General features: G+C 36.5%; 1 protein-coding gene across 2 annotated transcripts in view; it reads left to right on the top strand.

Moving 5' to 3' along the window:
- Positions 1 to 17107, top strand: part of LOC136033895 (microtubule-associated protein RP/EB family member 1-like) — a 43029-nt gene that overhangs the window by 3532 nt on the left and 22390 nt on the right. For both annotated transcript variants that reach the window (XM_065714883.1, XM_065714882.1), the window contains exon 2: positions 8506 to 8676. In XM_065714883.1, the coding sequence (XP_065570955.1) occupies positions 8517 to 8676 (160 nt within the window). In that variant the 5' untranslated portion in view covers positions 8506 to 8516. The remainder of the gene's footprint in view (positions 1 to 8505; positions 8677 to 17107) is intronic.

Genomic DNA, 17107 nt, shown 5'->3' with positions numbered 1-17107 from the left:
CTGATATTTGGGTGTGGGGGGCTGGTTGACCTCCAATTACTTTTGACTGTTAAAAGGGCCACTAGAACTTCTGATCATCAATCCAATGGCCCCCTTGAAGGTTTATACAACCACCCTTTTTATAAAAACCTTATATTCCCCAGGTCATAATTACCACCCTTGCCCTGTGGGTTTGGGGGGTGGCAGTTGTCATCCTCAAAGTCATAATTTTTGGACCTTCTAGCTATGCTGAACAAAATGGTTGTCTGAAATTTTATTTGGATATTTCTGGGGAAATGATTGGTGTGGGGGATTGGCACTGGTTGTCCTCCAATCACTTTTGACTATTAAAAAGGGCACATGCCCTGTCCATTTCCAGTCAAATGAGCTCTTTGAAGTTTCTACCTCACTTTTTTCTACAAGAAGTGCCATGGTAAAAAAAAACAAAAACAAATAATACATTTTGCCCATTACTCTTGACTTAGGCAGCACTATTGCTCTGCCTGTGATATGTTTGTTTTGTGATTTCTATTATAAAGTATTGGAAGTGCCAATTAGACCAGGTAAGCCCTTCTCCCCTTTTTTCAGCTTATGGATGCCCATGGACTAACCTGATCTAATGAGTTCCTTTGGCTCAAAACTCAATTGGAAAAAAAATTTGCAATGTAACCTTGAGTTGACATGCTTCTTCAAAAGTTTTTGGTCATTAGGCTACATTAAGTCACAGCTTGGAGCCAATCTAAGGATTTTCCATCTGGTCATGTCCTCTTGTTCTTGAAGAATTATCCAGTTGAAAGATATTTGGGATAATCTTTTCTGATTGAGCAGCATGAATGTTATTTATTTATTTATTTATTAATATCAAATACATTAAGCTATAACCATATAACAATTAAGCTATAACTAGTTATAACCATATTCCTCTCTTTTGGCAATAAGCCAGTGCTTGTAAGTTTGATTTTTCAAGCTAAGAGGGGTAAGGGATGTCATAGAGCTTTGATGCATTTATTAGTATGCCTCTGAACTGATCCTAGAGTTTCTTTGTCTGATTTATTAATTGGAATGGCAATGCACATACCAAACTCTAGCTTAGGCTGGATTAAACCTTCAAAAATATCTAAAAAGTGCAAGGAGGATGGCTACCAAAAGTTCTCTTAAGTATATGAACTGTCTGACTAGCCTTTGTAGCTGCAGTCTTGGCATGTAAACCAAGCTTTAACTCTTCATCAACTAATAGATCCAGGTCTTGTTTGGCATGATTACTGACCTTAAGTTGTCTTAATCTATCCACTGACTCCATGGAGTATAGGTGTCCTGTTTTTTTTTTTTGTTTACTGAAGTGGGTTATTTTGCATTTCTGGACATTGAACCCCAGCTTCCAATTCTTTGCCCAGCAAGTAAACGAGTCCATGTCTACTTGAATAGTTTCTATTTTATCTGGACTTTAGACTGAACCAGTTCTTCTAAATTATCTACATAAAGGCATATTTTATTTTTGGTGTTAAAAGTGGCATCATTAATGAAAATATTTGAAAAGTTGGGCCCATGACTATGCCTTGAGAGACTCCACTTCTGACTTTCTAAACATCAGAGATAAATATTTTCCTAGAACACTTTTACAACTGGTTTCCTACAATTAAGCAAAAGCATTGCCCCATCAATATTGAATTTAATTTATTGAAAAACAAAAAAAAATATATAAAAGAGAACAAACAAGAAATATATAAATTTTGAACAAAATCCACAGTATTTTACATACAAAAACAATAAATACTTCAACCTAGTCTCCCCTGTAAGGCTCTATGGCTAGGAAAAAATAGGGGAGAAACAAAACAAAAAACTAAATAAATACATCCATCAAACATTTTTAAAATAATACACTCACATCACCAACCCAAACAATCCTCCCTCCCAATAAAATAATTTTTGTATTAGCTTCTAGCTTAATGTGTAGTCTCCTGTGCATATCTTATCAAATGCTTTTGCATTGTGTTGCAGAATCATGTGTACTAGGACAGTGGTTCCCAACCTTTTTCGGTCCGCGTACCCCTAGTCAAGGCCCAAAAAGTTTGCATACCCCTTTCTTGAGAATCGTTGTTTTACTTTTTTCTTAACTAAAATCAGATTTTCAAAAACACGAGATTTATTGTCCAATATGACGGTGCTTAAATGTACGTACAAAATCAATGAGAAACTTGAGGCTGCTTTTTTGCTAAAATATTATCAAATCTTGGCTCGATGTCACTAACTGCAATTATAAGGTCATTTTGTACACTCAGTCTGTTTCTGTGTTTGGTTTTGATCAATGACATTGCCGAAAATGACACTTCACAAAGGTAAGTGGATCCGAATGGTAACAAAGCAGACATGGCGATTTCACTTAGTTCCTTGTATTCTCCTTTCACCTCCAGCCAAAACTGGGAAACAGTTACATTTTGGAATTTCAGTTCTAAGGCGCGATCACTGGCAAGTTCGATCAGATTCTCTGTAGGCTTGTCACTAAGACTGGAGCTTGAGGTCACGTCTTCACCAAATGGATTTTGGATCCAATCCTGCGTTCTATCTTGGTTCATAATTGATGGGAAATATGACACAAGTTCATCTCGCAACTTTGTCAGATGCTCCCGAATACAATCACAGATTGTGTTGAGGTTATCAATTTCACTATCGTCCGCAAACTTGTCAAGGGATGGGAAGACACTAAAGCTGTTTCTTTGAACCTTTTTAAGCCAGAACTCCAATTTCTTGATGAAAGCACACATCTTCGAATTCAGGGAGAGTTCGTCTGTCCGGAAACCTTGCATTGACAGATTCAAGTCATTCAGTTTGTCGAAAATATCCGCAAGATAGGCCAGCCTGCAGACCCAGTCCTGGTTTTCAAAAAGTGAACTGAATGCAGATTTTTGCTCCAGAAGAAACATATGAACTTCTTGTTGAAGCTCGAAAAGTCTGTTCAAAATCTTCCCACGAGACAACCAGCAAAACTTCTGTGTGCAGAAGTAAATGTTGATGTTCTGAACCCATCTCTTGGCACAGCAACTTGAACATTCTTGAGTTCAGTGGTCGGGCTTTGATGAAGTTGATCACTTTTACAGCCTCGTTGAGGGTCTCGTGCAGATGTGCGTTCATCCTTTTCGATGCAAGAGTTTGCCTGTGAATGATGCAGTGCAACCACTTCACCTTTGGATTTTTCTTCCTTATCCAGGCCATGAGCCCATTATTCTTCCCTGTTAGGGCGGCAGCTCCATCACTGCAAACTGATAGACACCAGTCCCACAAGATGCCCCCTTCTGCGAAGAATTTGTCAATCACCTTGAATAGTTCTTCTCCTGTTGTTCTTGACTGTAGGTTTTGACAAAACAGAATATTTTCTCTTATGTCAGAACAATCTTGATATCGAACAAAGCCGATCACCTGGGCTTCACCTGACACATCCGTGCTTTCGTCAAGCTGTAACGCAAACATATTCGTCAACTTTATTTGCTCAATAACCTGCATGACAATATTGCTTGCAATGTCTTCTATCCTTCTTGAAATGGTATTGTTCGACACAGGTATAGACTGAAGGGCAGTAGCAGTTTTTGTGTCAAACATTATTTCACTGACTTTCACTAGTGCTGGTAATATCAGACATTCGGCGATGGTGTGCGGTTTTTTCTGTTTTGCAACTAAATATGAAACAGCATACGAAGCCCGGAGAGCCTTTGAAGAAACTGATGCCACTTTTGCAATTTCCAAACAGTTACTAGCGAATGCTTCTTGTTTACGCTTGAAAAACTCTATGGGCTTACCGACATGAGAAGGGTGCACAGTACTGAGATGCCGGTTCATATGCGCAGGTTTCATGGAACTGTTGGCCAAGACTTGACCACAAAGAACGCACTGTGCATTCACTGGATCAGACTTTGTCGCACTAAATCCGAGCCCTAGGTATTCTGACAAATATCGACGCACTTTGACCGATGATTCGTCATATTTCTTCTTCTTAGGTGCAGGTTCAGAGTTTTGGGTACCATCATTCAGCTTCTTGTTATTCCTGATCAGGAATCTATCCATCTTCGTTTGCAACCACAATTCACGAACTTCGTGTTTCAACAGATGACAAGATACTGAACTCGCTTAGTTTAAATCGAGACCTTACGGCTATGGAGAAAAATTAGCATCGAGACCTTACGGCTATGGAGAAAAATTAGCGGGTTACTGAAATTGAAAGTTTTGAAAATGAGTCTGAAATTATGTACAATGGGTTATGTTATCTGATTTTGAGGGAAATGTTGGAACTGAGTCAGAAACAAGTTTTAAAGATGTAGACTAAATTAATTTTGGGACCTTCGCGTACCCCCTGCGAGGGTTTCGCGTACCCCCTGGGGTACGCGTACCACCGGTTGGGAACCACTGTACTAGGAAACCTTTTCTATGAGTTTGGTGAAATATTCATGTGCATGAATAAGATTGGTGTTCACTGATTGACCACATGACCAGAATGGGAACCATGCTGGCATGAGGACAACAGCTTACCTTGAATTAGATGTTTAATGACTGTGGAGTTGACTATGCTTTCAAGTATTTTTCCCAACAGCAGAGGTGATACTGATTGGTTGGTAGTTAACTGCCTCATCTCTGTTTTTACCTTTGTTCACTGGGGTATTGTATGTTATCTTATATTCTGTAAGTAAGCACTTTAAATCTAGAGACGTCTGTAAATGCTGGGTATATGCAAGAGATAGTTCACAATGCAGCTCTTTTAGAAGTTGAGGGTGAAAGCTATCTGGTCCAAGTGATTTATCAAAAGTTGATAGTTTGGTATTTTTGGGGTTTTATAGTAGTTAGTTACAAATGTAGGACTCATTAAAATATAGTTCTCTGAAACATTTACAGTATGTAGAGTAAATTTTCTTCAATAGCATCCAATATCCTTTGCAGCTTGCATCTCTGAACACTCCTGCCATGACTATTTCAAGTAAAACTAATTATAACCACAACTTTTGTACCAAGTTTCTTTTGTTAATTAGAGTTAACTATTATTAATGTATGGATATACTTCAAAAACTAACAAATTTTATATTATTAATTACTTAAAAGTTTTTCACAAAAAGTAAATAAACAAGAGCTAAGAGCTCATATGGCACTTGTGACAAGGCGAGAAGAGCAGAGAGCCAATAGATCATATGGTATGAGCTCTAACAAAATTCTATGAATCAATAGATTGATTTAAAAAGGAAAATAAGAGGCTTAATGCCAGTCGGCATTTATAATAAGAGCTCTGAGTCACAAAGTCCTTCTGAATATCAAAATTCATTAAAATCCGATCACCCACTTGTAAGTTATAAATACCTAATTTTTTCTAATTTTTCCTCTCCCTTTTGTCCCCCAGATGGTCGAATCTGGGAAAACGACATTATCAAGTCAAATTGTGCAGCTCCTTGACACGCCTACCAATTTTCATCGCCCTAGCACGTCCAGAAGCACCGAACTCGCCAAATCACTGAACCCCTCCCCCCAACTCCCCCAAAGAGAGTAAATCCAGTACGATTCTGTCAATCACGTATCAAGGACATTTGTTTATTCTATCCACCTAGCTTCATCCCGATTCCTCCACTCCAAGTGTTTTCCAAGATTTCCCCTCCAACTCCCCCCAATGTCAAAAGATCTGGCCGGGATTTGAAATAAGAGCTCTGAGACATGAATTTCTTCTAAAAATCAAATTTCATTACGATCCGATCATCTATTTGTAAGATATAAATACCCCAATTTTCATGTTTTCCAAGAATTTTGGTTTCCCCCTCCAACTCCCCCGAATGTCAAAGGATCTGGTCGGAATTTGAAATTAAAACTTTAAAGCACAAGATCCTTCTAAATATCAAATTTCATTAAGATCTGGTCACCTTTTCGTAAGTTACAAATACCTCAATTTTCAAAATTACCCCCCCCCCCCCCCAAATCCACCAAAGAGAGCAGATCCGGTCCAGTTATGTCAGTCACGTATCTTAGACAGGTTTCTATTCTTCCCATCCAGTTTCATCCTGATCTCGCCGCTTTAAGTATTTTCTAAGATTTCCAGTCCCCCCAACTGCCCCCCCCCCAGTTACGCTTGATCCGGTTGAGATTTAAAATAAGATATCTGAGTTACGAGGTCCTTCTAAGTATGAAGTTTCATGAAGATCCGATCACTCCTTCGTAAGTTAAAAATACGCCATTTTTTCTTATTTTTCAGAATTACCCCCCCCCCCCCCGCAATTGAGCGGATCCGTTCCAATTATGTAAATCACGTATGCAAGACTTATGCTTATTTTCCCAACCAAGTTTCATCCCAATCCCTCCAATCTAAGCGTTTTCCATCATTTTAGGTTTCCCCACCCCAAACTTCCCCCAATGTCACCAGATCCGGTCAGGATTTAAAATAAGAGCTTTGAGACACGATATCCTTCTAAATATCAAATTTCATGGAGATCCAATCACCCGTTCGTAAGTTAAAAATACCTCATTTTTTCTAATTTTTCTGAATTAACCCCCCCCCCCCAACTACCCCAAAGAGAGTAGATCCGTTCTGTTTATGTCAATCATGTATCTAGGACTCGTGTTTTTTCCATCAAGTTTCATCCCGATCCCTCCACTCTAAGTGTTTTCCAAGTTTTAGGTTTCCCCCTCCCAACCCCAACCCCCCCCAATGTCACCAGATCCGGTCGGGTTTAAAATAAGAGCTCTGAACCACGATATCCTTCTAAATATCAAATTTCATTGAGATCCGATCACCCATTCGTAAGTTAAAAATACCTCATTTTTTTATTTTTTTCAGAAATACCCCCCCCCCCCCAACAACCCCAAAGAGAACGGATTCGTTCCGTTTATGTCAAGCATCTATCTAGGACTTGTGTTTATTTTTCCCACCATGTTTCATCCCGATCCCTCCACTCTAAGTGTTTTCCAAGTTTTAGGTTTCCCCCTCCCAACTCCCCGCCCCCGTCACCAGATCCGGTCGGGATTTAAAATAAGAGCTCTAAGACACGATATCCTTCTAAACATCAAATTTCATTGAGATCCGATCACCCGTTCGTAAGTTGAAAATACCTCATTTTTTCTAATTTTTAAGAATTACTCCCCCCCCCAACTACCCCAAAGAGAGCGAATCAGTTCCGATTATGTCAATCATGTATCTGGGACTTGCGCTTATTTTCCCCATCAAGTTTCATCCCGATCCCTCCACTCTAAGTGTTTTCCAAGATTTTAGGTTCCCCCCCCCCCTCCAACTCCCCCCAATGTCATCAGATCCGGTCGGGATTTAAAATAAGAGCTCTGAGACACAATATCATTCCAAACATCAAATTTCATTAAGATCCAATCACCCGCTCATAAGTTAAAAATACTTCATTTTTTCTATTTTTGCGAATTAACCGGCCCCCACTCCCCCCCCCAGATGGTCAAATGGGGAAAACGAATATTTCTAATTTAATCTGGTCCGGTCCCTGATACGCTTGCCAATTTCATCGTCCTAGCTTACCTGGAAGTGCCTAAAGTAGCAAAACCGGGACCGACAGACAGACAGACCGACAGAATTGGCGATTGCTATATGACACTTGGTTAATACCAAGTGCCATAAAAATCTAATCTTTAAAAGAAGCACGAATTAGAATATATAAGTTACCAAACTTAAGCAAAGAGGAATTGCAACAAACATAGAAGCCTCATTTAATTGAACAGAAACAAGATGAAATAAGTATGGTGTTGGTATTTCTGTCCATTCCAGTGTCTCAGAAGGAACCTCAGGTTATAGAAGACAGATCTTGATATAAATTATCTTGTATCAATCAATAGTTTTTTATTATATCAGTAGGACACTAATTCTCATCAGTTGTTTTCTTCCAGTTCTTTTTCATCCAGTTCTTTTTAGTTGTTCTCCCAGTTGTTTTTCAATCCATTCCTTCAGTTCTGCACTTTAGTAGTTCAGTTAACTGATTAATAATATCCAAAGACGTCTCGGGCTGTAAAATAAAGAAGTCAAGCTTACAATAAACAAGTATTACAACGCGTACTAGTGAGCTTGCTGCCCCTTCAAAGATACCCCTTAAGGCAGAAATGCCATTTGTACTATAACACAAAAAAACTTTTGTGCCCGCCTTAAGACTAAAGTGACCTTGTGTTTTAATGCAAACAAATATTTATCTGCTTAAACTAAAATTCTGCTGAAATTCTTACAATCAACAAAAATTACCTCACATACAAGTGGGCTTCCTGTCCCTTCAAAGATATCTCTTAAGGCAAATGTCCCATTTGTACATCAATAAAAAAAATTCGTTTCCAGCCCAAGACTAAAGTGGCTTGGTGTTATGATGCAACAAGAAAAAAAAATGTTTATCTGCCCTCTTCCCCCTACTGAAAATGGCAAGAACTTGTGACCCAATAAGATTTTTTCAGGTTTGAAACATGAAAAAAATTGAATAACTATGAAGATTGGTAATCACGAAGCTTGGTTTTCTTCATGTTTGAAGCTTATTACTTGCATCATGTTGTATAATTTTTTTCTTTCAGATTGTTTAGAAATGGCAGTTAACGTTTATTCAACATCTGTCACATCAGAAAATCTTAGTAGGCACGACATGTTAGTGTGGGTCAATGACTGCCTTCAGTCAAGCTTAACAAAAGTAGAAGAACTGTGCACAGGAGCTGCATATTGCCAGTTCATGGACATGCTGTTCCCAGGTATATCCTATGTATACATTTTTTTTTGTTTTTGACTAGAACTTCTTTTTTTAAGGAAGATTCGCTAAGCCATCAATGGCATATACTGTAAATAGGCTAAGTTCGTTTTAAAGTGTGTTTCAAATAAACTTAAATTACAGGAAAAGGGGAAAAAGAAGAGATTTCAAAAAGGTTGCCATAATTTATGTCTTTTTTTTTCATATAACAAGACATTGTTTGAATTACTTATCCTCTATAAGTACTTTGCTGTTGGTAAAATGAAAAAAAAAAACAAAAAACAACAACAAAAACTATGTCATAAAAATATGCATAGATTTGGTTTTACAACATCAAAACACTTGACTCTAACTGAATTCCATCAGATGGATATTCTCTGAAAATAAGAACTAATCCCAAGAAAGGGCAGATAATTTTATTGTAGATCTATATATATAAAAATAAGTTGTTTGTTTGTGTGTCTGTCTGTCTGTCCGCATATGACGTCTGAAATATTTCATCATATACCAATTCAAAAACGAATGTATTCAAGCCGAAGTAGCTGAGTTGGTAAAGCGTTATGTTCCAGGTTCTAGGTCCGAGAGGTTCCAGGTTCGAACCTTGGCTTTAGCATTAATACAAAAGAAGAAAAAAAAACCAAAAAAGTTAAAAACTACAAAAAAACTAAAAAGAAAAAACTAAAAAAGCTAAAAAAACTAAAAAAAGGTAAAAACTAAAAAAAAGGTAAAAACTACAAAAAAAACTAATAAAAAAACTAAAAACTGAAAAAGAAAAAAAACTTAAAAAAAGGAAAAAAACTGAAAAATAAAGGAGAAAAAGAAAACTAAAAACCGGGACACAGGGAACATAAATGACGACCGGGACACTCAAAGAGAAATTACAGACTGGGACACTGGGACACAAATAACGACCGGGAGATATAAATGACGACCGGGACACGGAATATAAATGACGACCGGGACACTCAAAGAGAAATTACAGACTGGGACACAAATGAACGACCGGGATACTGGGAATATTAATGACGACCGGGACACAGGGACACAACTACAACGGGAATGCCGGGGGCACAAGGGGATATATAAATGACGACGGGGACACAGGGAATGTTCGATTAGCAATCACCATCAACAAGCCTCAAGGGCAATCATTAGATTAATGAGGTATAGCTCTGAATACGGATTGTTTTTCCCATGGACAATTTTATGTTGCATGTTCAAGAGTCGGTAAACCTGACAATCTATTTATATGCACAGACAATGGGACATCGAAGAATGTTGTATATTCGCAAGTTTTACGTAGTTAAGAACATATATATATATATATATATATATATATATATATATATATATATATATATATATATATATATATATATTCACAGGTGGGACTCAGGGACACAACTATAATGGCGCGTAACTAATATGGCGTGTAACGACTTACGCGCACGGGGGGCGTGGGGGGGCATGCGCGAAGCGCCCCCACCAACTAGGTGTTGGGGTGGCGCGAAGCGCCATCCCAACACATGTTTATATATAGTTTATATATAAACACCAACACTAGTTTATATATATATATATACATATATATATATAAATTAACTTCTCGCGCCACCCCAACACCTAGTTGGTGGGGCGCTTCGCGCCCCCCAAGCCCCCCCGCGCGCGTAAGTCGTTACGCGCCATATTAGTTACGCGCCATTGTAGTTGTGTCCCTGTGTCCCACCTGTGAATAGAGATAGATATAAATATATGTTTTTAACTACGTAAAACATGCGAATATACAACATTCTTCGCTGTCCCATTGTCTGTGCATATAAATAGATTGTCAGGTTTACTGACTCTTGAACATGCAACATATAATTGTCCATGGGAAAAACAATCCGTATTCAGATCTATACCTCATTATTCTAATGATGTGTCCCTGTGTCCCGGTCGTCATTTATATTCCCTGTGTCCCGGTCGTCATTTGTGTCCCGGTGTCCCAGTTTGTAATTTCTCTTTGAGTGTCCCGGTCGTCATTTATATTCCCGGTGTCCCGGTCGTCATTTGTGTCCCGGTGTCCCGGTCTGTAATTTCTATTCGAACAATCCCTGTGTCCCGGTCGTCATTTATATATCCCGCCTGTGCCCCCGGCGTCCCCGTTGTAATTGTGTCCCTGTGTCCTGGTCGTCATTTATATTCCCTGTGTCCTGGTCGTGATTTGTGTCCGGGTGTCCCAGTCTGTAATTTCTCTTTGAGGTTCCCGGTCGTCACTTATATTCCCTCTGTCTCGGTCTAATGACGTCACCGTCAAAGCAAAAATGACGACAACTAATTTCATGACGTCAGCCGACACAGAAACATGACGTCACCTGATCCACAGACAGACAGACAGACAACTTATTTATATATATATACTAGCTGTTGGGGTGGCGCTTCGCGCCACCCCAACACCTAGTTGGTGGGGGCGCTTCGCGCCCCCCCAAGCCCCCCCGCGCGCGTAAGTCGTTACGCGCCATAATAGTTACGCGCCATTGTAGTTGTGTCCCTATGTCCCACCTGTGAATATAGATATATATATATATATATGGTTTTAACTACGTAAAACTTGCGAATATACAACATTCTTTGCTGTCCCATTGTCTTTGCATATAAATAGATTGTCAGGTTTACCGACTCTTGAACATGCAACATATAATGGTCCATGGGAAAACAATCTGTATTCAGATCTATACCTCATGATTCTAGTGATTGCCCTTGAGCTTTGTTGATGGTGATTGCTAATCGACCATTCCCTGTCCCGGTGTCCCGGTCGTCATTTACATCCCCCTGTTTCCCCCGGTGTCCCCGTTGTAGTTGTGTCCCTGTGTCCCGGTCGTCATTTATATTCCCTGTGTCCCGGGTCCCGGTCATCATTTGTATCCCGGTGTCCCGGTCTGTGTATACATTCGTTTTTTAGTTTTGTTTTTCTCCTTTATTTTTTTCCTTTTTTTTTCTTTTTTAGCTTATTTAGATTTTTAGATTTTTTAGTTTTTTTTATTAGTTTTTAGTTTTTATTTCTTTTTAGTTTTTTTTGTCCCGGTCGTCATTTATATCCCCCTGTTTCCCCCGGTGTCCCCGTTGTAGTTGTGTCCCTGTGTCCCGGTCGTTATTTATATTCCCTGTGTCCCGGTCGTCATTTGTATCCCGGTGTACCGGTCTGTATATACATTCGTTTTTTAGTTTTGTTTTTCTCCTTTATTTTTTTCCTTTTTTTTTCTTTTTTAGTTTATTTAGATTTTTAGATTTTTTAGTTTTTTTATTAGTTTTTAGTTTTTTTTTCTTTTTAGTTTTTTTGTAGTTTTTACCTTCTTTTTAGTTTTGTTAATTTTTTTTTTATTTTAGTTTTTTTATTAGTTTTTAGTTTTTTTTTCTTTTTAGTTTTTTTGTAGTTTTTACCTTCTTTTTAGTTTTGTTAATTTTTTTTTTTACTTGTGTCCTGGTCGTCATTTATACTCCCTGTGTCCCGGTGCTTTGTTGATTGCTAATCGAACATTCCTTTTGTCCTGGTCGCTTTCTCTTTGAGTGTCGTCATTTATTTTTTTCTTTTTTAGTTCTTTTAGTTTTTACCTTTTTTAGTTTTTTTTTTAGTTTTTAGTTTTTTTAGTTTTTTACCTTTTTTTAGTTTTTTTAGTTTTTTTAGTTTTTTAGCTTTTTTATTTTTTTTATTAGTTTTTAGTTTTTTTGTAGTTTTTGCCTTTTTTTTAGTTTTTTTAGTTTTTTAGCTTTTTTATTAGTTTTTAGTTTTTTTTGTAGTTTTTGCCTTTTTTTAGTTTTTTTAGTTTTTTAGCTTTTTTATTTTTTTTATTAGTTTTTAGTTTTTTTTGTAGTTTTTGCCTTTTTTTAGTTTTTTCAGTTTTGACGTCACCTGATCCAGTTTTTTCAGGTGACGTCACCTGATCCACGATCCACAGATCCACAGACAACTTATTTTTATATATATAGATAGTTTTTTTTTTTTACTTATGTCCTGGTCGTCATTTATACTCCCTGTGTCCCGGTGCTTTGTTGATTGCTAATCGAACATTCCTTTTGTCCTGGTCGCTTTCTCTTTGAGTGTCGTCATTTATTAGTTTTTTCCTTTTTTTCTTTTTAGTTTTTTATTGGTTTTTACCTTTATTTTAGCTTATTTTTCAGTTTTTTCCTTTTTTTAGTTTTTTTTATTTTTTATTTTTTTTAGTTTTTTACCTTTTTTTAGTTTTTTTAGTTTTTTTAGTTTTTTAGCTTTTTTACTTTTTTTATTAGTTTTTAGTTTTTTTTTGTAGTTTTTGCCTTTTTTTAGTTTTTTCAGTTTTTTTTTTAGTTTTTTATTGGTTTTTACCTTTATAGTTTTTTTAGTTTTTTAGCTTTTTTATTTTTTTTATTAGTTTTTAGTTTTTTTGTAGTTTTTGCCTTTTTTTAGTTTTTTCAGTTTTGACGTCACCTGATCCAGTTTTTTCAGGTGACGTCACCTGACACATCCATCCATCCATCCACAGACAACTTATTTTATATATATATATATATATATATATATATATATATATATATATATATATATATATATATATACATATATATATATATATACAATTATGTTGTTCTGCTGTGTAATAGGTCATAGGAGTGACTGGATATTCGTGTGGGAGAAATGCATGTAATTGTAGGCCTATGTTTTGAGCTGTATACCCATAAATGTTTTTGACATCCGGTCCCTTTGGATTCCCAAGTTTTAATTCAGTTGATTAAAAAAGCTGTGCAAAATCCTGAAATAGAGATATGCAAAATTCTGAATAAGAAAAAAATTATACTTTTAATTAACATTTTTGGAAAAGAAAGAAAGAGCCTTTTTGTTGCTTTGGACGCAAGAATTTTTTTCTGTCCCCCCTTTCCTTCTCAATGGCTGCAAAGATGTTCTATACTTGACAAATGATATTAGCTGATTGATGTCATCAGTGCCGGATAAAGGGCGATTGGAGCAAACAGGCAATGGGGCCCCGCGTTTGAAGGGGCCCTCTGCTGCCATCAAAAGGAACAATTCATTTTGGAAATTGTGAAATGTTCTTAACAATTCCAGTAAGTGTTGGTTCTGACGAGAGATCATTTTCCAGGCTAAAACCAATGAAAAAAAAACTACCTGATATAAACAATAATCAGGATAAACTAATAGTTAAGCATTTATGTAGATTAAAAGTAAGGACACAAGGAAAATAGATTTGAAGACCATTTTAGGAGCATTTGCAGAAGAAAAATTTTGAAATAGGTACATTCACGTGCCCATATTCGGTGATGTAAATTTCAAAAAGCATTTCCATAATATATAGGGGAGACAAACGTAAATTAAGGTGAGCACAAAAAAGAAGAAAAGGGGACAAAACCGTAAGCTCAAAATGAACAAACTGGACCATCAAACGAGACAAGATCCAGAGGACGACCTGAGAAATGTAAATATACGACGGGTGATAATGAACAACCTAGACCATCAAAAGTGACAAGACCAATCCAAGCAGTTAAATAAAAAAGGAATGAAAAAATGTCCGAAGCAATGATAAACGAAAACAAAGATCAAAGAGATATGTAGTTAGAATATTAGCGAAACCAAAAATTAGAAAAAGTCAAAAACGAAACTGAAGAGAATAGAAATATACACTTAAAAGATAAGTGACAGCAAGAATCACAACGACACAAAAATGAAAATGAAGACAAACAAAATATGCGGTTACAAGACATACCACAATGAGGAAATGAATAATAAAGAAGTGTGTGGCTAGAAGATATACGACAGCGAGAACAAAGAAATCTCTTGTTAGAAGATAATCAGCAGAAAAATTACCAACAACAATAGGATTTAGAACGTTTCAAAAATGAAAGGGAAAAACAAAGAATTGTATGGTTAGCAGACACGCTAAGGCGCGTATCAGAAAGTGTCAAAAATTACAGTGAAGAACAAAGAACTGTGCTGCTAAAGAACAGAGAGAGTCAGAACGATTCAAAAACGAAAGTGCATTAGAATAAAAAATATTATGTTCGAAGAACAGCACCATATCAATCATTGATGCTAACTAAATGTGGCGTAAAACCTATAAAGATGCCGTAAACTACGCAAATGTTATTTACAAGTCATTGGGGCCCTTCAACTCAGTATGTATTCACTTTGAAGTCCTCCATTATCCCGCTGTAAAAGTAGCCAACAAACATGAGTTACTTGGGCGCTGCTGCCTGCTTGGTCGAATTGTATTCCTGCGTCAACAATTTCCAAATGAATTTTGTTTGGTCTGTTATAGGACATCGTGTGCTTTCTAGAGAGTACTACAAACAAATACGAAATTTGAACTCATGTTTTGCTTTAACTTCATTCAACGTAAGCAATGATCGAACCATCAATAGTCGTAATGCTTAAAGCTTCAAAGCAGTTGGACAAATTTATCAAAAATAAATTTAGCGGTACACCCATCACAGACCCCTGAAGGTGATTTTGAACTTTTTAGACCCGAATGGAGATGTTGAAGAACACTTTTCGTATCTTTAAATTATTAGATAGTCTTACTCAACAGATCTCTTGGAAGAAATATATTGAGACACAAACAGCTATGCTAAAGGTTGCATGAAAGTGCTATATATATATATATATATATATATATATATATATATATATATATATATATATATATATATATATAATTCGAATTTCGCTTAAAATTTCATATATAGGGCCCTGCCAAAAAATTCCAATCAGGCCCCGCACTTATTCAATCCGGCCCTGGGTGTCATGTAAATTTTGGACATGCTGCTTTAAGTGTTTGCCAAGAAGGACAGCCAATAAAAGTGTCTTTGCCTGTTGTTTCATTTACCTATTGCTGTTATGTCAAATTTTTAGCCAGTAAAAAGTATGTCAAGTTTTTAGCCAGTATATAAAATTTTAAGTAAAAAGATTGAGAAGTTTTGATTCATAATGTTCTTTTACAAGTCAACTCTAGATTTCTCTGTGCCAATATCACGGATTACAGCTATGAAAAGTTCTCTACTAGAACTCTAAGGCTGGATAAACCAATAATCAAAGTATATCTGTGCACAAGAGAAAAAATTCTAATCAGTCACTGTTAGTTGCGAGCGTAAATTTTGCTTGTCAAAAATACAGATAAGGACTTCAAGATATAAAGTTGCTAAGAATAGTCAATTAAAAGTTAATTGTATTAGAAACGAGTTAAGGTTTACAATTAAAAATGTTCAAATCTGGGAAATTTATTGCAAAGATTATTTCCTCTGTTCTGAGGCTTCCAAACAAGAGATGACTGCTCGGTTTGTAGGCCTTGGAAACATGAAGTCTTGCAGCAAACCATTGTCGGCTTTGCCAGTGAATTATTGCGGGACCAAGACTCTGGTTAGGAATCTGAGGAATGGATTTGAAATATTATATTGACTTTGCCGCCAGTTAAGGACAAATAAAGACCTTTTTTCAATTATCAACCTATAAGTTAACCATCATCATTAGATTATTTCCTTGTAGCCCATTCCTATGTGTTTCCTCATTATTTTCGTATATTTATTTTATTGCTAATGGATACAACGGGTAACTGTTTTTTCTAGCTTCATTCGGGCATCAGTTACCATACCAAAAGATCCCCTAACATACAAAATCCTCACAAGGTCAGCTTTAAACTAGTAGTATTATGTAAAACAGTCAAATTACCTTCAGTGGAAAGTAAGTTTTGGGCATACTCTTATGATAGACTTCATAGCTCATCAATAAGTCTGTCAGGTCTGTTCTTTCTTCAAAAATACGGCTACATTTAGAATTTGAAACTTCTGTCTCGATATTGAAAAACACTGAAATTAAAAAGCTCACAAAAAGTAAATAAGAAATGCGAAATATCATTTCTGAGTGATTTCTAAATGGCAGTACTGTGCCCAAATCACCTTTCAGATGAGTAGTGGGTGCGCCAATCCAATTCAAAGGACCTGAAAGAATTCTCTTTTGGAAGAATTGAGAAAATTCAGACCTAAATATTCGCTGTTCTATACTCTAAACCGCCGCCCCCACCCCTCCCAGAAAAAAAATGTTAACGTATATCTCGTACCTCCGTGAATTAAATAGGTTTAATTCACTCTAAAATCATGTTTTCTCTCGCATACCTGCGAAATAGTCTGAAAAAAAAATGAATACACTCAACAACCTCTTTAATATTCTATTAGATTAATACAAGTTTCAAAATAAATTAGGAATTATAATTTTGATCCACAGATAGGTCCGCTAATTTTACGAATGATTCGACAGTTCTGATGAATTGACAACACTCTCCAGACAATTGTGATGACTTGAGTTTGGCAAACAATGTAATTAGTCAGTTAAGCAAAGAATCTCTTAGCTTTCTTTTCTTAGCTTATGCATTCAGAAAGGGTTGTTTCAAAAATTTGAACGATTAGCATAAGTCAAG

The sequence above is a fragment of the Artemia franciscana genome, chromosome 12 (assembly GCF_032884065.1).
Source record: "Artemia franciscana chromosome 12, ASM3288406v1, whole genome shotgun sequence".
NCBI lineage: Eukaryota > Metazoa > Arthropoda > Branchiopoda > Anostraca > Artemiidae > Artemia > Artemia franciscana.
Note: the sequence above shows the minus strand (reverse complement) of the source record. Positions and strands in the feature narration are given on the sequence as shown.